Source organism: Batrachochytrium dendrobatidis (genome assembly GCF_000203795.2).
Source record: "Batrachochytrium dendrobatidis JAM81 unplaced genomic scaffold BATDEscaffold_4, whole genome shotgun sequence".
NCBI classification, from domain to species: Eukaryota; Fungi; Chytridiomycota; class Chytridiomycetes; order Rhizophydiales; genus Batrachochytrium; species Batrachochytrium dendrobatidis.
The window spans coordinates 1,204,146-1,225,259 of record NW_006281102.1 but is presented as its reverse complement, the minus strand read 5'-3'; the positions used below and the strand labels follow the sequence as shown (position 1 = coordinate 1,225,259).

The following is a 21,114-nucleotide window of genomic DNA, read 5'->3' as shown; positions in this document are numbered from 1 at the left end:
CAACTGATCGCAATGAAATAGCCATGCTTGCAGAAGTTGCAGGTGTGGATGAGACGGATCTTATAGCGGAGGCATTTGTCAAGGAGGCAGCTCGAGATATGGATGCTGATGAGTCAGTATTTAAGGATGAGGCAGCTGTTGCCACCGCAGTGAGTTTATTTTTGTTGTAGATATAAGCGATGATTTGAATTACGATCATAACCTTGTACCATTGAATATTTTTGTTTATCAACATGATTTAAATCAGTCATATCTCTGGCAAGACAAATACCGTCCACGTAAACCACGTTATTTCAATCGTGTGCATACTGGATACGAATGGAACAAGTATAATCAAACACATTACGATCATGATAATCCACCACCAAAGGTAAAAAAGTCTAGTTTATGAATAGAATGTATTGCCAAGTTTAGAGATTACGCTTAACGGTTGAATACTATTAATTGGAACCACTTATTCAGGTTGTACAAGGGTACAAATTCAATGTTTTCTATCCTGATCTTATTGACAAGACCAAAGCACCGACCTACAAGATTGAAAAAGACGTAGGATCGGAGGATACGGTAGTGATACGATTTATAGCAGGACCACCGTATGAAGATGTTGCATTCAAGATAGTTAAACGAGAATGGGAGTATAGTCACAAGAAAGGATTTCGTAGTTCTTTTGATCGTGGAATATTACAATTATGGTTTCATTTCAAACGACATTTTTACCGTAGATAAAAAGAAAGAGAATGAATGAATCAACGAGAATCAAAATCAAAACCATTACAATTCACAGCAATAAAAAAGCACCCTCGTAACCCTGACCAAAGAATAGACAGAAACCATTCGCTCAAGTGACAGAGGCGCAGCCAAGTGAAACGCGAGCTTTGGAGTTCAGCCACACGAGCTCATCCAAGACTTGCACAAATCAGCGTTTTATTCAACTTGTGTTCATACAGTTGTATTCTTGTAAAGCTGCTCTAATAAATGACTACATCCATTGAGCAGCAATTGTTACCAACTGCCTGCTCTGTAGACATGACTTCTGCGATTGGCTCATATCTCCCTCCACCACTGCCTGCATTCTCTACTTCAACCATGTCTGATCTCTGCGATCCTCATGCTGTTCAGTACTCGAATGCAATGTACAATCGCAGACCTTCTTTGGCACTTGCTACAGACTTGTCTTCTCCACCACTGCTGTCTGACTCTGCTTTCCATGCCAATGGCATCGACAATCCTGTGGACGCGCAGCATCACCAAGCTCTGTTTAACTTTGCCCAGACTGCTGCTGCCAGCATTCAAACTCTTCCTCTGGATTCATCTCAGCTTGCCTTTGCTTCTCATATGGCTGCAAACTCCACAACTCCTACTTCCACAACTGCATTAGGTCGCACAGTCTCTGAATCATTGAGACCCATGCTTCCTGTCACTTCTCAACGAAGACAGTCCATGTCTCATTCTACTTCGCCTGCACTCGACCATCTGCAACAGGACTCGTTTACTTCCAACTCTAATGCTCGTCCAACCATTCCTTACTCCTCCATAATCACCCATGCTATCGAAGGAAGTGCAAGTCGTCAACTCACTCTCAATGGCATTTATAACTTTGCAATGGAACAGTATCCTTACTTTAAAACCGCTGGTTCGGGCTGGAAGGTACATTGACCATTCTATTGTCATTACGCTGTATCCAGGTCTTTCAACTTTGTCAAATTCCTATTGGTATCATGTCTCCAAGTCTTGTTCAAGCTAACCTCTTTTATTTTCTATACTTTTATTCATGACTTGCCATCAACTTCCATGCTCATGTCCTGCCCTTCAATCGTTCAACATCAATCACTCGACTATCTTGTATCAATCTGTTTTACACGCCACATCAACTCTTGGAAATTGATCAACCAATTCACAACTCATACCCCTTGTCAATTCCAACCTTACACTAGAACTCTATTCGACACAACCTCTCTTTAAACAAAAACTTTGTACGAGTTGCTCGTCCTGCAAATGAACGAGGAAAAGGTGCCTACTGGACTCTTTCTTCCACTTCGTTCCCAAAAAAAGGTAGAAGTCGTCATAGATCGGTTAGTGATCCAAATCGCGGCATTGCCCAGGGGATTATATCTTCAATGAAAAATGGCGACGGAACTTCGCCGCTAGAGTCTGGTCACGGAACTCCAGTCTCTCAGTTTGAAGCCATTTCTAACCAGCAATCCATGTTATCTCAGCAGTCTCAGTCGGGTCAATTGCAATCTCAACAGCTTGGATACCATTTGATTCCTACCGAATTATTTCCTCGGGGTTCACCAGATTTTACTGCTGGCATGAATTCATTTGATAAGCATCAAACTATGATGGACCCGCTCCGATCTTTTCAGGACAATCTAAACTCCACTTCAATTTCTGGATCCACTAGCATCCACACTTTAGATAACATCGGTGCCATACACACATCCATTGGTCAACTTGCCAACACAGCAGCCGTTAATGGTGAACCCATCGGGCAGGGTCGCCACCCTTCTTTGCTGCGTCGTCACACGTATCAGAATGGGCGGACATTACCTCCTGAAATCGTTGGATTACGGCGCACTTTGGACGGAAATATACAGTTTGGTTCATCTGGATTATTTGAGTCAGAATATGACAACACTGTTGCAAATGGCGCTATGAATCAGGGAATGACTACACCTGTTGCAGGAACCACTGCCACCATGGAAACAGCCACATCTCCTACCGCATTGGCCAATGCCGCTGTTGCTCATTCTGCAATGCAACAAAGATTTGCTCGTGCACGATCTGCGTCGTTCCACTATCTGCCAGGATTCTTTCCTTCTCAACTGTCGTATCATGATTTGGGATTGGCTCATGGTAACAACCAGGTCATGTACGATTCTCATGGAGCTATGCATGACCCAAAATACATCAACGAGATTATCACAGAAGAAGAAGGTCACACTATGCAGTCTGGAGCAATGTTCCAGCCTAATTTCTTTAATGGAGATCCATCCAATTTAATCAAAAGTGATGCTAACAATCTGAATGTTCGGGTCAATCCTACCGGTGTTGTTGGCAGTGGAGGATTTAATAACCAGCAACAGACATGGTTGGGTGCACCCAGCCAGGAACACAGTTATAACGATCTTTCCATGACAGCCTTCCCCGACACCAATAGCTCTGTAGGTTTAATTAATCCTTCTATATCCCAACAGTCTACTGCTGGATACTTTTCATATCAGAGAAACGCATCAGATCTGGAAGGCTTGTCAGAACTTCCCGAGGAGTCTGAAGTTACAAATATTTATAATATGAAACCCAATGATCGGCAATCAATCGGGGCAGGTGTAGCTGCAACCTCTGCTGCAACAACGTTCAATGAGCAGCGCCGAAACACAGTTTCCGCCATGCCAGACCAATCAGGATTTCCCATGAATCTGCAGCGAAGGACATCATTTCAACAGGGCACGCCCATGTCGCAGTTTGCTCTACCAGGTCATATTGCACAGCCTCCACAGTTGACGGAAGGGCTTGCGGGTGTACCTGGTCGACTGGAGTTGGGTCAGCGTGGAAATGCAGAGGGTTATTCATGGGAAGGTTATGCATAGCCTTTATTATTCCCCTCTATACCTTCTTTCAGCACAGTCACTATAGGAACGGTATTCTAATATGAGGGTCTGGAATAAACAATTTAAATCCGTACTCACGTAAAATGGAGCACTTGTATTCATCTTGCATTGACTGCCTTTATTCTGCCTTGGAATAAACAATGGTTAAATATTCGTTGCACTTGTATAGTTTGACTTGAATTCTTTAAAACACAAGACTCAGAATGCAAACTGAGATTGGGTTGGACTGAAAACTGCCGAACCCCATATTTGGACTGCAATGCATGACTTCCAAACAAGGATCATCTCATACGTTCGCGCTTTAGCTTGAGAAACCCAGATGGTACGGTTCAGGAATGCAACTACATGCCGATTATCACGAGAAAGAGCAGACCACAATATTTCCCAGCAATTTGGCACCCATCATTTCATGCGACTGGCTGTTATTATGCATTGACTCCCTTGTCAGCATTACATGTTACATAATACGGCTGTACATGCATCTGATATTTTGAAACACTATTTCTATAGCTATTCATTCAATTGTTTCATTAATCTGTTCAGATGTACACGTCTTGCTGGAGAGCGAATCTGGCAGATAAACATCGAAACCTAGAATACATACATCCTGCATTCGTATTTGAGCATCTGGATATGTTCCCAGTGGAGTTTTAAGCTGCGATACATTGATGAGTGACTGACTAGAATTGGTAGCTCTAAATATGGCAGGTAGTGTTTGTCTAAAAGTAAATTGCATATCCAGATAAACCATTTCAATGCAAGTCAATTAGAACATGTAAAACAGTAGAATGATTCACAATGATCTAAGCATATGCAGTCCATCTCATAGTATCGTCTACCAGGCGACTCAACTTACCCATCTTTCAAGGTGATGTCGACAGGCTGAGGATGGGTTGAAATCAATCCTGCCCATAATCGAAGATAATTGTGTCGTAATAGGTTTGCTTGCTCATCTGTCGTTTCTATCTGATTATGCATGTTTTGATTGTCTGCATGTGCATTGATGCTAGTTGTTGCCATGACTGACCTTTTCATTGTCAAGCGACGATGTGAATAAGAATAGGATTTTTTTGGTTAATAAAAAGTTCTACTTTTATATTTTGAAACCATTCTGATGGTATTAAACAGACTGTTGCAGCATTTCAACAACAGGAATTCCTTGTGAAACTGCACGATTACTTTAGATTAGCATATACTATAAATGGAACGCTGAATATTGTATCATAACAAGACCAAATGAGTGATGTTGTTTTAGACTGAATCAAGAATAGCAGATTACTCGACAGGTCAGATTGTCGTTGCAGTATAAAAGACACGAGCAATAAATGCACATGCCATTCAAATCAATAATCTACCAGTGAGTCAACATCACCAAGAATGGTAGTTGCTGACCATTCTCATTTTCATCCTCATTGTCGCTAGTTGTGAGCCGAGTCAAAGCACTAAAATGGTCAATTATCCCACCACATGTTTACATCAGCCAACATCGCAAAGTGTGACTAATGAGTTTGTGAATGCAGCAAGATCTGATTGTACTTTAAAGCATTTTATAATTGTTGGTGTCATGAGTTGATGACGATATATTTTAATTAAATCAAACATGGGCAGCCAAAGTGTAATTTCAAGTTTATTGAGAAATACAAGCGGATTTTAATTCCTTATCATTTCATACTCGAGTCGTAGATTTGATATCTAAAACTATGAATCCTCGACTTCCTCAGCGCTCCAACGATGAGTATCAGTTGGGTTCACCAAGTCTGAACCGTAGAAAGCTCTTGCAGACTTCTCCCGATTCTACGCTCCCATTATCCAACAATGCTGCCAATTCCGCCTCGTCCATCAGTCTCAAATATGCTACTGCTGTCAACAGTAAACCCAGTGTAATTCCTAATGGTTCCATCTTTAATGCAATGTATTCCAGTACTGGTTTGTCTCGCCACAACTCTATGGCTGACACTCACGGGGTTCTGAACGCTACCCAGAGCACAACTAATACATCGCATGCCGCGACTTCCGAAGCTTGCCCTCCATGTTCTGCCACTATGAGTCCAATTACCAATTTAAATAGTCCAAGTAATACTGTACCACTTGTCACTGCTCCAATCCATCCTCCTTTGGACCAACTGGATCGTGTCGACAAGTATGTCCTTGAAGAGCCCAGCAATATAGTGCACCTTCTTCCATCCATTGCATCATTTTTAGAGCACATGTGTATTTCTAATCCCGAATCTTGTAACCAGATCTGGTCAACTTTGAAACCTCTTCTTGAAAATTTACAAGACAAGGAGCGTGCTACAAAACAATGCCATATCACACGACCACCATCACCAATATGTGAGCCAAAGCCTTATTCTTTTCAAAACGTGCATGGAGAAAACTGGCATGATGATTTTGGGTGGTTAAATGATCGATCCAACCAACAGGTGTTGGATTATATTGAAGCTGAAAATCAGTATTCTGAAAAAATACTAGAAGATACAAAACCGCTGCAGAAATTATTATACAGGGAGTTTGTTTCTAGGTTAGATGAAAGCCAAGAGTCTGCAAAAGTCGTTCTTGCAGATGGATGGTCATACTATTCTAAAAAGGTTTGTCATGATTAAATCTATGCATTAAGCCAAACTGCATTCGTGATGTGCTACGTTTGATGTAAAACTCGAGTCAAATCATTATCTCTGTATACCTTTGCAAGCCTGCTCTTTAACATGTCATCTCACCTGTTTTTCAGATTCCTGGAAAAGAATACAATGTTCACTGCAGAGTCAATAACCAAGGTGTTGAGGAAGTTTATTTTGATGAAAACGTTTTGGCCAATTCGGACGAATACAAAAACGCATCTTTTTTTCGTGTTGGGTTTTTGAAACACTCGCCTGATGGATGGTTGATAGCTTACGGCATTGACTCTTCTGGAAATGAGCGTTATACTGTCTCATTTATGGTGGTTGAAACTAAAAAGGTGTTTTCGGATCAGATTAAAGATGCATATGAAGATTTCGAGTTTTCTCATGATGGATCATGTGCATATTATACTGTCTTGGATGGCTGCGAGCGTGCTTATCAACTCAGACGCCATTGTATCGGCACTCTAGTTTCCAATGATGTGATTCTCTACGATGAAGCTGATGAAATGTTTTATCTTTCGCTTACAACTACATCAAACGGCAACTACATCATACTGAATTCTTCTGCACAAATCACCTCAGAGGTGCGATATATTTCAGCCCATGACAACAATGATCTGCCCCATCTACTGTTTGCACGTCAAGAGAATATCCAGTATATTTGTGATAGCCATCAAGATTATTTCTACATTCTTACCAACGAAAATGGAAAAAACAATTGGTTATATCGTATTCCTATAGTATCCAATTTGAAAACAGACACGGCTACATTGGAGGATCTACGTTCCCAGCGAGAACCTGTTATTGAGCATCGTGATTTTGTTCTAATTGAGGATTTCCAACTACGACAAAACCATCTCATTGTATTTGAGCGATCTAATTGTTTACCAAACGTTCGCATTGTTGATATTACTACTCCAGGGTTTTCAAACTATCATTACATTGGGTTTTCAGAAGTGGTCTACTCTTTGCTTCCAGGTTCATTGGACGAAGAGGTTGCTAACCTGACCAAGATTTCGCAATTCACCACCAATATTTTGCGCTTTACCTACACATCGTTTGTCCAACCCAAACAAGTCATTGATTATGACATGGATAAGCGCACCATGTCCGTTGTTCACGAGGAAAAAGTGGGTGGGTTGGCTGGGTACGATCAAAACGCATACAGCTCACGACGATTGTTTGCTACAGGAGTAGATGGTACTGCGATTCCGATTTCTATTGTATTTCGACGCGATCTTTTGGGTATGAATATGAATCCGCCGCAGCTTAATCCAGTTCTTCTTCATTCGTATGGTGCGTATGGGTCTCCCACCAACCCAGTGTTTTCGTCATCCCGCTTGTCGCTTTTGGACCGTGGCTTTATCTATGCTATTGCACATATTCGCGGCGGTGCTGATATGGGAAATGGGTGGTATGAGGAGGGAAAATTGGCAAAAAAACCCAATACATTTTACGACTTTTGTTCCGCTGGTGAACATTTGATCAAAGAAGGATACACCGATTCTTCAAAATTGGCCATTTACGGTCGGTCAGCAGGCGGGTTATTGGTTAGTGCTGCTGTTACAATGCGACCGGATTTGTTCGAGGCAGCATTGACAGAAGTACCCTTTGTAGATGTAATCAACACCATGTTTGACTCGACCATTCCATGGACTGCGTTCGAGTACGAGGTAAAACCTTTGTCGGTGATTTGCTTTGTAAAATGAGCTATTTGAATGGATCTAATCCGGCTGTACCCAATTCGTGTAGGAATGGGGAAATCCCAACGATAAGGAAATTTACAACGTGATGAAAACCTACTGTCCATACACAAATGTTAATGGTGAGCGTCTTGCAGACTTTCAATGTCCGCATCTTCTCGTTATCGGGGGAATGAATGATCCTCGTGTAGCCTTTTTCGAACCTCTTAAATGGGTTGCTAAAATGCGCAATGAACGGCGCAAAGTTCTTGCGGCACGCAAAGCTGTACAGCTGACAGCTGAAATAGTAGATTCACCAAACTGCAATCACAGTCTTAGTCCAAATCATAATATTACTGGAAGTGACGACAGCAATCTTTCCCATACCAGCGCTGGCAACATTCATACAACACTTTCCCAAACGGGAATTTCCAATTTGCAGGGATGCAGGGACAGTAGCAGGTTGGTGGCATCGAATGTTCAAAAATCTAAAAATGAACGCATGCTGCTGCTTCGTATTGACGATGCAGGCCATGGAGGAAATTCTGGACAATACTCGTATCTGGAAGATCTAGCGTTCAAATATGCGTTTTTGATTTCTACTCTTGGTGCATCAACCAAGCCGTTTCATGTTGGTAATGCTGGAGCCATTCCTTTTGAAACTACTCTTTCGCCCGTGTGTATTCATGATGACGAGCCTGGCCGTGGACAGATTATGATGGTTCAGGGTGACATGCTGCTTGAACAAGCTGCTTATGCCAAGATTGAATTGGCGTCAAGTAAAGGAGATGGTACGTGTACTGACAAGCTGGAAGACAAGGAGCGACGTATATCTGAATGCAACATACGCGAGGGTCGTAGGGGTAGAGGCAATAAGGATGATGATGACAAAGGCGCTCACCGTACTAATCCGAAAAATGATCGTGGCCAACGCCGCTTGTTTCAATGGGTCCACAACTGGTTTTAGCTATTTAAACATTGCAGTTTGTCGGAGCTTGAATAAAAACTGGACAAATAGGCTGAAACCACAATTTATAGACACCGAGTCTTTTATTTATTTAAACCTGGGCAATTGGCATTTCATCCAGCCATCTTTTCTAGAGTTGCCTTTGCAGCGACCATCAATCATGAAATTATATGAAATTTAGCTGTTGAAAAAGTATATACCCATCCCATTTTTATCATGATTTGGCCTTACGTATCATGAAATCTTGATGCAGATATATCCGAATGGTAGTCATGGTGAAGTTTATTAAACACGACACAAACCATTGCCCTTGGTTGTAAAATTATCAGTAGCATTGATTGACACGAAGGGATTGATAAAGTGGCAAAGCCCTGTTCATATTAAACATATTCAACCCCCTCATTTTGCTCTAAACACTATATCCCTCATGTATGGACACTGCTGTCGGTGTTTTTCCATAACCCAATGTATGCTCAGTAGTTGGCTCTGGTATTTTTTTACCAATAACTTGCTGAACTAGGGCCTATTTTATACTCTTGGAAACAGTTTATCCAATCCGCCTACAGCTTCTAGTATTGTTCTGGACAGTATGTTAGAAAGTGTTTACACTGGTTTCCAAATTGGAGATTTATTCCGAATTATGCTCGCATCTATGCTAATTCCATGTAAGATCTCGACCAAATATAAAGACTAAACGATTGGGTCCAACCCTGTCCATCAAAGCCAATGAACTGTATTCTAACCTATTTATATGTCTTGTATCACTGACTATCGCATCTAATTCTTTTAAACCTCGTTGAACTCGGACTGCTCAACTCACGACTCGGCAGTGCCTATTCACGTCACTGCACATTCTATTTCTAAATCAAGAGGCATCACTACCACATCTACTCGCTTTGGCAGAAGATCGACGGCAAGTCGTATAATACCACGCACATTGGCTACTAATACAAAGACACAATCCACTGCTTCACCGACACATTTAAGCGTTTCCGAAAGTCCAGTATACTTTTATGGTACATCAAATGGTGGATACGGAGTAATTTCTTATGTTCCCATTTGTGCTGCTGGCCAGTCAGGCATCATTATTAGCACAACAAGTGGTACTATTATGCCATCATCTAATGCACCTCCAAATCCAAGGGTAGGAGATTTACAACTGTAGTTGAATCTAATTTGGATGGTGAAGCTAATTCAATTTTTGACAAACTTTGCATTACACTGATTATCAACAGGCAGCTTTTTGTGCTGCCAACTCTACTACTGGTGCACGGTTTAAAGGAATAGGGTTGGATGAGTCATCTAATCAGCTGTATATCCTATACAATGGATCATTAGGGCAATCGGTGTCTTTGGTCAATACTACAACCATGGATGTTTTGTATACAGGCAAGATTGATTCTCAAATTGGGGAATGCACTTCAATAGCAGTGGCAAAACATGACACTATTCCAACCTCGATCGTTATACTCTCTTCAGCTAGGGGATTGTGGATAACACCGACGAAGAGTTTTGAATCTGGAGCATATACACAGCTCTCTCAGTTTCTAGCTGATCAGACTCCAGTTGATATTGCATCAAGCAACAACTACGTGTACATAGTTGGAACTGTGGCTCGTTTAAATGGCTACTTTATCAAACAAATCAACGTAGCCGACTCTTCCAGTATCACTTTAGATCTCGAGATACTCACGACCCGATTTTTAGAAACATATAGATATCTTGCAGATAAAGCTCAAATGACTAGAAAGCCTATACAAGTGTGCAACTCTATCGTGTACATGTTTATGGTAGACATTAATGGTCAGGGACTTGTCATTAGATCCTATACCCAACAGCCATTTCAAATGCTTGGCCAGAATTCATTGTTGATATCATCTGCAGACACTGTTGTTTCAATTTCATGTGCATCATCCTCCACCACTTTTAATGATGCATCTTTTTCTGGAATATCCATCCTTGTGCAGCCAGCAGACCAGAAAGAATTGTATATCATTAATGTGGACAAAGAGACACGTGCTTCTTTCAAAAAAACAGTTTCCATTGGTTCCAAACTCGATTCTCAAAACAGCATCAATGAGTCTGTCAGTACAATTGGTCTTGCCACGCAATCTACAACTTTCTCTATGGGATTACTGCGCATTGCCAATTCAGTAGTTAATACTTGGGTTGTGGATTTGGTAAATGGCTCATATCTTGCTGATATCACTCCAAACAAAACCAATTGCGACACTGGCCATTTCTTTTATCCTTCAAAAAATGCGTGTGTGTTGTGCACTGAATTTGAAAATCCTCCTAGTTTCTGCTTGAAACCTCAACTCCAGCGATCCGTAGCAGATTCTGGGCCATCTGGGTTCAAGTCACTCAGTATACCAGTGCGAGTGCTAATTATCATTGGCGTACTGTTATTAGCATGCCTGATTATTGGGCTTGCGTTAAAGTATTTAATCTACTACAAAAAAACCCTTGAGCCACGCGAACAGTTGTTGGATTCTAGCTTAAAGGCTATATCATGCCAAACAGTCGATTCTTTGTCTCAAAGTGAGTCCACCTCCTTCAATACCGATTCACCAGGTAAGGAAACGTATGTGGCAGTAGAATTAAATGGCGTACTTGGACTATCAGAATCCAAAGAAGCTGGAAATAAAAGCGAATCTGATCAAGAGTCGCTGAATCGATATGCAATGGACGAGTCCGTTCCACCTGTGCTTCGCGTAAAAACCTTTGGGGCATACGACTTTTTAACAGCTGATCTTGATGCTTCAATCGATACACTAACTAAAAAAGCTATTGAAATGGGAATGAAAGTCGAGACTGCTGATATGCGTTCTAGTTGTATTGCACTTGGAAGCATTGACGGATTCTTACAAAAAAGAGTGTCAATTTCAACAGTTGACCCAGACAGGTCAATTCATTCAGTATATGTGGAGCAAGACTCGGCTCATGTATCACCACTAGGTTAGTTTGTATTTTTTAACGTATTTTCACTATTTTCGTAAACTTACTCTTTCAATTGCTTGCGTTAATAGATGTCTCGGTGTTGAACAGTCCTATAAAAAGCTCGGATAATTGTGAAATGCACAATGATACATGCTGCTGTTTTTCAAAGCCTTTGCCTTTAAAAAGCTGTCCACATTCCACGCCATTTTCAACTGATATGGAAAGTGAGACTGCCAATCAAAATCACACACACGTTTTGGATATTGCATCAGCCAAACCGAATCTAGCCAACCAAGGTTCCAACCTTGCTCATGCTGACCATTACAGTAACACACTAAATGCTCGATCGACAACCTCAATTAATGACGACAATAATCACACACTCGAGTCTAGCCTCGTATCTCAGTTTCCTCTTGATAATCTCTGTCAAAATAAATCAAGTCTTTTATCTGGAGGCCATGATACACAATGCGTCGAAAGATCCTCGTATGAAACGCATATTTCTCAAAAATCTCGTGGACGGTCTTTCAGTGAAAACAATGAGTTGATTCGGCCAGCATATGCTACGACTGACGATGATGTGCCTGTAACATCATTGAAGAGTATCAAACGGCTTTCATCTCAAGTGGATATCGAGTCTAAATGTGATTCTGATAAAACACCGATTTTGATCAATTCTGATCCACAACATAGTCTAAAGCCTCGACATATGAAGACTGTTTGGCGACGTAGCCAAAGTTTTCAGTCTTTACGTCGAACTGATGTACAAGGAAGATTTCATGGTCACATTATCAAAACAGCACCCAAGAATGCAATATTTACATTGAGGTCTACCAATATAGAATCGAATTCTATCTCAAGTCCGTCTGAATCCATGTTATCATCAAATCAGCTCTTGACTAATAGAATGACTGCATCTAGAATATTTTCAGATTATACGGATACTGACGATGAGCATCATTCACCGAGAGTCTATGCGCGTCTGATGCGTAGTTGCTCATTTGGACCATTGAATCTAGGTGAACACAGTGATGAGTCGTATCACTGAATCAATTATTTCCAATAAATTGCATTTGTGCTCTTGATTCCCACTCATCTTTTAGTGCTCGTTCTGTATAAAACCAAACAGAATCTCCAAATCCAGCATTAACGAACGCTGAGTTTATTCAAGAGTCGAGAATATCAAAATCAGTTTCCAGCAAGCACAACATATTTCAAGCAATGACTGCAGAATCACAAGTGTTTCGTTTTACGTGAACACGGCGAATTTGGTTCATTGACCTCGAGTTCATTGAGCTGCCTATGGTTTTGTTGCCGGATACCTGAATACTTATTCCATACTGCGCTAGTCTACACCTTGTAACAATGAAGCTTTTATCAAAACATATTGAAAGAGACTCTTCTGGAACTGTCACTTTGGTTCCAGAAGAAGGCGAGGACATGTGGCATACATACAACCTGCTTTGTGCTGGGGATCAACTCAAGGCATCCACTGTTCGGTAGATGACTTATGACTGTACATTCTGTGTTGGGTATAACGTCAGGATACTCATCCAAACCTATTGAACTTGTCTATAGTCGAATTGTATCAGAGAGCTCTACAGGCAGCACTGACAAATCTTCGGTTCGGATTCAATTGACTGTGTCTGTTGAAGATGTGTATTTTGATACTCAAGCAGCCGTACTCCGAGTCAATGGCAGAAATATTGTTGAAAACAAACATGTCAAGGTATTGCATTTATGTACTGCATATCCATACTGGAACCTTGAACAGACAGAGACTTTGATTCTCATTGATTCATCTGACTGATGTTTCTATATTAGCTGGGTGCTTATCACACTATTGATTTGGAGCTCAATCGACCCTACACACTTGGAAAACAAGAGTGGGATATTATTTCTCTGGAGCGTATAGAGAATGCATGCGATGTATCCAAACGCGCTGATATTGCAGCAGTTGTTCTTCAAGAAGGATTTGCAAATGTATGCCTGGTGACTGAAAACATGACAGTTGTTCGACAGCGAATAGAAACTAATATTCCTCGAAAGCGACGAGGCACTACGACCGATCACGATAAGGGGCTCAATCGCTTTTATGATCAGATCATGCAAGCTGTTATTCGTCATGTTGATTTTACTATTGTCAAGGCATTGCTGATTGCTAGTCCTGGGTTTGTCAAGGTAATATAAACCAGCTTGATTTGTTTTTATGTTGAATGGTGTGTATTTACTAGTCACGTCATGATGTTTAATTGGAACAATGTGTGCAAGATCTGTTTTATCTGATCTAGTTGTACCAACACTGACTTGATTTGTGAATTTTTATGGATAACGCAGGATAATTTTTACAAGTATTTGATGGAGAATGCCATCAAAATGAACAGCAAAGTGCTTTTGGAAAACAAGAGTAAAATTGTGCTGGTTCATTGCTCATCGGGTCATAAGCATGCACTAGCTGAAATCCTGCAGGAACCTGCAATCCAAACTCGACTAAGTGATACAAAATACGCATGCGAGTTGCGTACTCTTGAAAACTTTTACAAAATGTTATTTAATGAGCCCGCCAAAGCATTCTATGGAGTACGCCATGTTTTGAAAGCAGCAGAGCGTAATGCGATTGCTTCATTGATGATTACTGATGGATTGTTTCGGTAAGATGCCGAGTCTCTTGATAGATATTGGTGTAGCTTTGTTTATGGATTCACCTTTTATGTGTTTACAGTTGAAAAACTGAATGATACTATTTACTTACTATAATCACACTATACAGATCTGCTAATGTAACGGAACGAAAGAAATATATCAACCTGGTTGAAACGGTGCGTGCAGCAGGTGGAAATGTGTTGATTTTTTCATCACTTCATACGTCTGGAGAGCAGCTTACACAGTTGACTGGTGTTGCAGCCATATTGCATTTTCCATTACCTGATATTGAAGAGGAAGTCGAAATAGAGGAAGAAGCTGAACGGCGTGCAGCACAAGGTGTTCTTGGACCACGACCAGAGGATGATGATGTTGAAGAAGATCTGACAATTTCGCTTGGTTCTTGAATTGTGTTTTTTAACAATTGAAGTATTGATTGCATTTACATTTATCCACGTAAAATGGATCACTAAATAGGTGCCAGAATACATAATAAACGGCCAATCTCATGTCATGGTTGTTTTCAATGCACTAGACAACGTTGAGTGGTATTGCTGGTGGTGATTGGCATGCATAGTTGCATTACTGATATGTGATTCAGAATATAACAAATGTGTGTGTACAGAGTTGTATCGACGATATCAAACCAGTCAAATCAACATATGAATTGCAATGCAGAATCCGGTGATCGTATAATTTATAACGACGCCAAATGTGGAGAAAGTGATGATCGGTATGTTTATTGAACCGTCAATTTCTAATAGAAAATGTGAATACCTAACCATTGTCTATCCCAAAGTAAAGTAGTGACAATCACCAAAATAAATGTGTTTCATTTTACGTGAATGCATTCAAAATTGAGATTCATATTCCCGCATAGTAAGAACTGAGAAATACTATTGCAGCTATTACTTGCAAAACAAGAGTTTCCACAACTATTATGCTTTAACTCGAGTAGATAAAGGAGTTGGGAAATGTAACAACTCAAAAAACAGTCACCATGTTTAGTGTCTGTTCAAGTTGATGATGCGATAAACCAAGAAATACATCAAATCTCGGTAAATACTGTCACACTTTCCAGGTTGCTGAAACTCGCATTACATACAACTCGACACGAATGACAATGTTGATGTCGAGACTATCAATGTATTACAGTGGATTGTTTAACAGTGACTGCAATCAATGACAATGTTCCAGTTCAATCCAATCCATGTGTTGATTGGAACAATTCACATCCACTTGTCAGATTCAGCATGCCAATGCATGCTTTGTGGCATATTTACAAATTCAATAATTGAGTATTAAAATGATGATCTGCAACAATTGAGTTGGACTGACCAACAATCAAAATGGAATCTAAACATGTGTGTATACACAATCTGACGGTGTTTGAATGGTTATTTAATCAGGTCAGTCGTGTATACAAGTCTGACATGGTCATGTCAAGTCGAGACAATGGTTGCATTACAATCAAGCTCAATCTGAACATTTGATATTACAATGTTGAGTAAAAGACTTGATCCGAGTCATTATATGAATGTTGTAATCAATTGAAATGATAGTATTGACCAGTTGGATTGAATTGACAATTGTTGATCTCATTGTCTTGATGAATAGACTATTTGTCTAAAATGCCAAGATTCCAAACCTATTTGGAATTGCTAATACTGAACAATTAACGAGTCCAACAGTCTTTTAAAAGTAAAAAGCTTCTTTCCCTTGTATTTACTTTTTATTTCATCATTTCTAATACTTTCAACAGAACATCAACCAAACCCAAGAAAACGACCAATCAGTCAAGTAACTCCAGAATTCCCTTGTCTGCCTCTTTCATCACTAAAAGCAGTTCAAGAGTTTGCTAAAAACCACAAGTAGTGCTGAATCCAATCCCTTGTATTCCACTCTCATTTTGTTTCTTCCTTTGATTTCTCCGTATCACCTTCAGTACAGGTTTGATGTTGGTAATGAAGGCTGTATGTGATTATGTGATAGTCTTACACTGCTTTAAAAAATCAAGTTATTGACCTCGATAACAAGAAATACTGGGATTGATGTTTGAGGTCCTGTAAGAGTTGGAGAGAGCTGTCTGCTGATTATTGCATGAATCGATCAAGATACAGAGTCACCTGCATCAATGATTGTGCCGTGGGGAGACATTGCTCTTATTATTGCTTGTTGAATGAGCCTGTAACGACATTCTACAATGACTCGTTTGATGGGAAAACTATTGTGGGTTGGTGCAAAGCCGTCGTCGAATCAGAAAAGCAGGAAATGATGGATACTCTGATTCCATACATCAATACCAGGAATCTTCAACAGATTGTCATTTTCAACCAGCACAATGCACTATTTAATGCATCTGTTGTCAAGAACTTTCCATTCAACATCATCAGTACTCTTGCTGATAACCGTGAATCAAACATCAAACTCATTATTTCAGCATCAGTCAATAACGATGGATATCATACCAAAATGAAAGGATGACATACTCGATATTTCAAACCACCGATTTGAAGATGGTGAATTCAAAGCCTGGTGTGCTCATTACTTGCTTGAAAATGTCAAGATTGAGCATAAATCATTACTATCTTGAATTCCGTTACTCGCGAGGTATTGCTGGAATACTATGGTAAAAATCTTGCGACTCCTTTTGGATCTGTTGCCGAGCTTGTTTTGAAGGGGCATGATTACACCAACGATGCCAAAGTGAGAATCATTCAAAAGTATATCACGACTATGTTGGAGTTGTCATTTATTTCCACTTTGATTGAGCAATACTACCAATATCGAATTTCCAACTGGAAATCTTGTTCCAAAGAACGATCAAATCGAAAATACTGCTTATTTCTTTGGAAACAAGCTGCCTCCAAAATCATCATTCAAAAACAATGCCACGACTCTTCCAAATCTCCGAACCATTTTGGGTTTGATTATTTCATTTGGAACCCAACTGATGGCATTTCAAGTGACTATCAAACAACCATTTACACCCCATCCCAAAACTGATGACTGCAAGACGTGATTGGATATGTGTTTTGGCAGTTTGAATCAAAACCTAATGCAAGTATATTGGATAATTCCAAAATGTACTGGAAACCTCGAGAGTCTCGGATCATGTTGTTTTTGACAATCTACAGTGATTTTACAGCATTGAAACACTTGGTTTTTAAAGTGGCATTTGATTGCTTCCTGTTTGGATTCGATATGATTCTGAATATGTTCCAATTAAACCATAATACACGGCGAAATATCACAAGTCAATGTGATTAGAAATCGGTTATTTTTCATTAAATAAAACCATACACATTCCACTGCTAAAGCTATCAACAAGAATTTTGACTTTGATGGTACAGGCCAATCCAAAATAGATATGGACCAAACGTTTGCTTTCCATTAATCTTGGACACAGTAAACGATACTCGCCACTTTGTTTGGTGTGACTGATTCAATCCAGTTTGGGTTATTTAGGCTTTTCAAATGCAGTTTGATCAGCAGTGCAGTTGTAGACTGACACTTGATTGAATCGATTGTTTTTGTCGGTTTCAAAAGCGTATTGAACCATTGTGACCATTAAAAATAATGATTGTAAATGGGATTTATTTTGGGACGAGTAGTATGGTTTTGCACACAATGTTGGTCGATTATCCAAGTATCGAGTACATTGTTATTCAGATCACTACACACAAGTCATGACCAATACAAATACATTACTTCTGACACCATAGATGAAGTCAGACAGCACAACAAATCACCAGCATGCTATTGACCGTGTTGTAATACAGCTGACCAACATATCATGCTCATCAAGTCACGACATTCAATATTACTGACTGAACACAAGTCACAGCTGCAAGTATCCATGTGGTAATGGACTGACATTGGTGTTGATATCCAATCGATTGACTAATCGATCATCATCAATTGAATCAGTGACTGGTATATGCAACTGATATACACCATATTTGAGTCTGATACATGTCGATATATGCGTGTCAATCAGCAATGCATATTTATGGCCATTACAGTTGAATGTGACCACAAATTGTATAAATGTGAGTCGAATCGATCACTAAACCAACAAACCAATGATTGCAGTCTAAATGTAGTGCGATTTGATGCGACATGACAATATATTGTTCAACAGGTTCAACATATACAAACGGTAGCAATGACCAACTCAAACCAACAATGACCGAGTTACACATCAACATATACTCGATCATCAGTCGAATCTGCATATATCAACCAGTTGCAACACGTCATAATCAATATGGATTATATTTCTCATCAATAGATCATGACGGCTAGTCAATACAATCACCAACATATCGATGTGTGTTGACTGGTGGTTACAACTCGTCAATTGCATCCAATGTTATAGGTGATGCACATCTCATTACTGCAAATCAACAGCTTGTCCAGCAAACAGTTATGCCGCTATTGAACACTGTTGGACATTACGCTTGTCAAGCATATCATAGTGTCGTTCAAGTTTGGACAATGATATCCAATAGTTTGTACTGTGGAACACTCGGCTATACAACAATCAATGTTGTTCATTATCGATCAAGTAATCAGCGGTATTTAATCGTATAATTCAAATCTTCATTCAATCATTGATTGCTGATTCCTGTACGATAAACACATTTCAACATGTTGATTAAAGTTGGTTTTGGCAGTGTCTTGTATGACTGATACAATACTGATGCAGTGTTGTGTGCTTTGATATAATATGATATATAGCGGTATATTTATTACTAATGTTTTGAGCTGATGTGGCAAATATTGCTTTGATGGCCGCATTATTATCAGTAATCCTCGTATATGGTTTGTACTGGCCATCACTACCAAAAAGCATCAACCACGTACTAGTTGTGACAATGCAGCTCGATACGGTCCATTATTGTAAATATGTTTAGACTACTAAACACATCTATTGTTGTAGTCATCCGAGTAAACCCAGAGTATTCTTTCAAAAACAGCGCATCACCAACCAGTTACTCGACATGTTTGAGTAGATATTGGTGTTGTAGTTTGGACCGCATTCAAACTCATGTATTTCGTTTAGACCAAAATTTAATCACACAAAGATCTAATCTGCCAATGGTTCATGTGTGGTAGATACTGATATAGTTGATTGAGCTGATATTTTATATCTGATTGAGTAGTTTGAAATATAACACCAGACGCAAGTTTAGTAATATCACCGAGATGGCATCACAAGTGATCTAGCAGTATTATCCTACACTCCAGCAATTATATTATACTTGCATTGCTGACATTCGAACTTGCAACACAACTTGTCTAGAATAATACTCCAGTCGCTATTGAATTGTGTTGACCAAACTAAACGGGAGTCCACAATTGTCATATTCCAATATGCATTTACAGCATATTACTATCAAAGTTTAAATGGATCAGGGTCAGGGTTGTGATCGAGCTGTATTGAACAAGCAAAACAGATATTCCAGTAACGGATATTTTATCCTGACATTTGGACACCCTGACCATTAAAACCAAAAGCATCCTTTAAGCCCTGCTTGTTGTTGTTTTGCGGAATCTATGCTCACAATCAGGCCGCTCCACAATCCGGTGTTTGAATGCACTGCTAAACAGTGCCTAAAAGCATGTGCACTTTGTTTGACTGAAATGTGCAAGTAAATGTAGTTTACTTGGCGTCATACTGGTTTAGTTTAGTCTCCCTTTGTTGTGATCACAAGTACGATTTTCCTGATTGTTCCAGGCAAATTTGTAATATAAAAAGACAGGGTTTACCAAGATTTTAAACTCATCAAACATCATCTCGATCTACTCCAATCCAATCCAATCCAATCTAATCCAACCAACTATGCAATTCACTATCGTCGCATTCATTACTGCTCTTGTCGCATGTGTCGCTGCTACTCCTAGTCCACTTACTGCTCCACGTCGTTGCATTGATGACACAGATTGTCACACAGGACAAAGATGCGACATTGCTATTAACGGTGGATCAGGACACTGCGTTGATGAATAAATGTTTTGGTTATATTTGTGTGCCAGCATTCGTTCTAGAGCCTGTTCAAGTTGCATCAACTAGCTTAAACTTGAATTTTGGAATGAATAAACTCCATTTTACAATGATATTTGGCTGATATTGTATAACATGACTTTGCATAGATTTAATCACGAACGGTTGTTTTGTGTTGAGTGGCTTTGTATAGTAACGATCCAAACTGTTGAGCCTGATTGATCAGCATATAAAACGTGAATATGATAACTTGTGCAGGTTTAGAAACGCATACTGTGATATTCACCAGTATTGATGTTCCAGATTGCAACCAAAAACTGGCAGTTTTTGTACCATACTATCACTCATGAATGCAGAATGATTGGACACGATTATATTGTTTTGGTCGTCAATCTATCAAATAAACCTTGTTTGTAAATAATCGGAAATTGTGAGTCGATTACTAAAATGGTTTCATTTTAAACAAATGCAGGCTTAATAATAAATTCAGTTTCAGCAAACTGTTTTATAATTGTTTGTTGTTTTTAAAACGCAATAGTCCAAAATAAGCTTTATATTGGCACTCACAATTTCCGATTATTTACGAACAAGGTTTATTTGATAGATTGACGATCAAAATAATATAATCGTGTCCAATCAT

The 21,114-nt window shown here is 39.6% G+C and overlaps 7 protein-coding genes across 7 annotated transcripts in view; 6 read left to right on the top strand and 1 right to left on the bottom strand.

Moving 5' to 3' along the window:
• Positions 1-726, top strand: part of BATDEDRAFT_87661 (uncharacterized protein) — a gene marked incomplete at both ends in the record, with an annotated part of 2,019 nt that extends 1,293 nt beyond the window's left edge. Inside the window, 3 exons of the mRNA XM_006678198.1 lie at positions 22-149; positions 248-370; positions 463-726. Coding sequence (XP_006678261.1) covers positions 22-149; positions 248-370; positions 463-726 — 515 coding nt within the window. The remainder of the gene's footprint in view (positions 1-21; positions 150-247; positions 371-462) is intronic.
• Positions 727-973: 247 nt separating this feature from the next.
• On the top strand, positions 974-3,590 carry BATDEDRAFT_34866 (uncharacterized protein; the record flags this gene model as incomplete). Its single annotated transcript, XM_006677960.1, has 2 exons — positions 974-1,647; positions 1,935-3,590. The coding sequence occupies 2 exons, from the start codon at positions 976-978 to the stop codon at positions 3,588-3,590; spliced, it is 2,328 nt and encodes a 775-aa protein (XP_006678023.1).
• Positions 3,591-4,125: 535 nt separating this feature from the next.
• BATDEDRAFT_87896 (uncharacterized protein) lies at positions 4,126-4,646 on the bottom strand (the record flags this gene model as incomplete). Its single annotated transcript, XM_006678097.1, has 2 exons — positions 4,126-4,330; positions 4,468-4,646. 2 exons carry the CDS (start codon positions 4,644-4,646, stop codon positions 4,126-4,128), a joined length of 384 nt encoding a protein of 127 aa, XP_006678160.1.
• A 1,349-nt stretch (positions 4,647-5,995) lies between these two features.
• On the top strand, positions 5,996-8,164 carry BATDEDRAFT_1094 (uncharacterized protein; the record flags this gene model as incomplete). Its single annotated transcript, XM_006677634.1, has 4 exons — positions 5,996-6,199; positions 6,340-6,972; positions 7,009-7,905; positions 7,985-8,164. Coding segments are annotated over 4 exons (1,914 nt in total), but the record flags the coding sequence as incomplete, so codon positions are not given.
• A 1,369-nt stretch (positions 8,165-9,533) lies between these two features.
• On the top strand, positions 9,534-12,869 carry BATDEDRAFT_87662 (uncharacterized protein; the record flags this gene model as incomplete). Its single annotated transcript, XM_006678197.1, has 4 exons — positions 9,534-9,546; positions 9,712-10,025; positions 10,117-11,839; positions 11,911-12,869. The coding sequence occupies 4 exons, from the start codon at positions 9,534-9,536 to the stop codon at positions 12,867-12,869; spliced, it is 3,009 nt and encodes a 1,002-aa protein (XP_006678260.1).
• A 93-nt stretch (positions 12,870-12,962) lies between these two features.
• BATDEDRAFT_36854 (uncharacterized protein) lies at positions 12,963-14,977 on the top strand. The gene is made up of 5 exons (XM_006678010.1): positions 12,963-13,320; positions 13,400-13,550; positions 13,646-14,002; positions 14,159-14,472; positions 14,592-14,977. The coding sequence occupies exons 1-5, from the start codon at positions 13,187-13,189 to the stop codon at positions 14,869-14,871; spliced, it is 1,236 nt and encodes a 411-aa protein (XP_006678073.1). The 5' UTR covers positions 12,963-13,186; the 3' UTR covers positions 14,872-14,977.
• Positions 14,978-16,738: 1,761 nt separating this feature from the next.
• BATDEDRAFT_87663 (uncharacterized protein) lies at positions 16,739-16,948 on the top strand (the record flags this gene model as incomplete). The annotated part of the gene is made up of 1 exon (XM_006678196.1): positions 16,739-16,948. The coding sequence occupies one exon, from the start codon at positions 16,739-16,741 to the stop codon at positions 16,946-16,948; it is 210 nt and encodes a 69-aa protein (XP_006678259.1).
• Positions 16,949-21,114: the final 4,166 nt, after the last annotated feature.

Excerpts from the sequence above, each read along its gene's own strand:
- BATDEDRAFT_36854 (XM_006678010.1), top strand. The coding sequence starts at position 13,187 with ATGAAGCTTTTATCAAAACATATTGAAAGAGACTCTTCTGGAACTGTC. Across the intron at positions 14,003-14,158 it reads CTAGTCCTGGGTTTGTCAAG|GATAATTTTTACAAGTATTT; the intron begins GTAATATAAACC and ends TGGATAACGCAG. Across the intron at positions 14,473-14,591 it reads ATTACTGATGGATTGTTTCG|ATCTGCTAATGTAACGGAAC; the intron begins GTAAGATGCCGA and ends CACACTATACAG.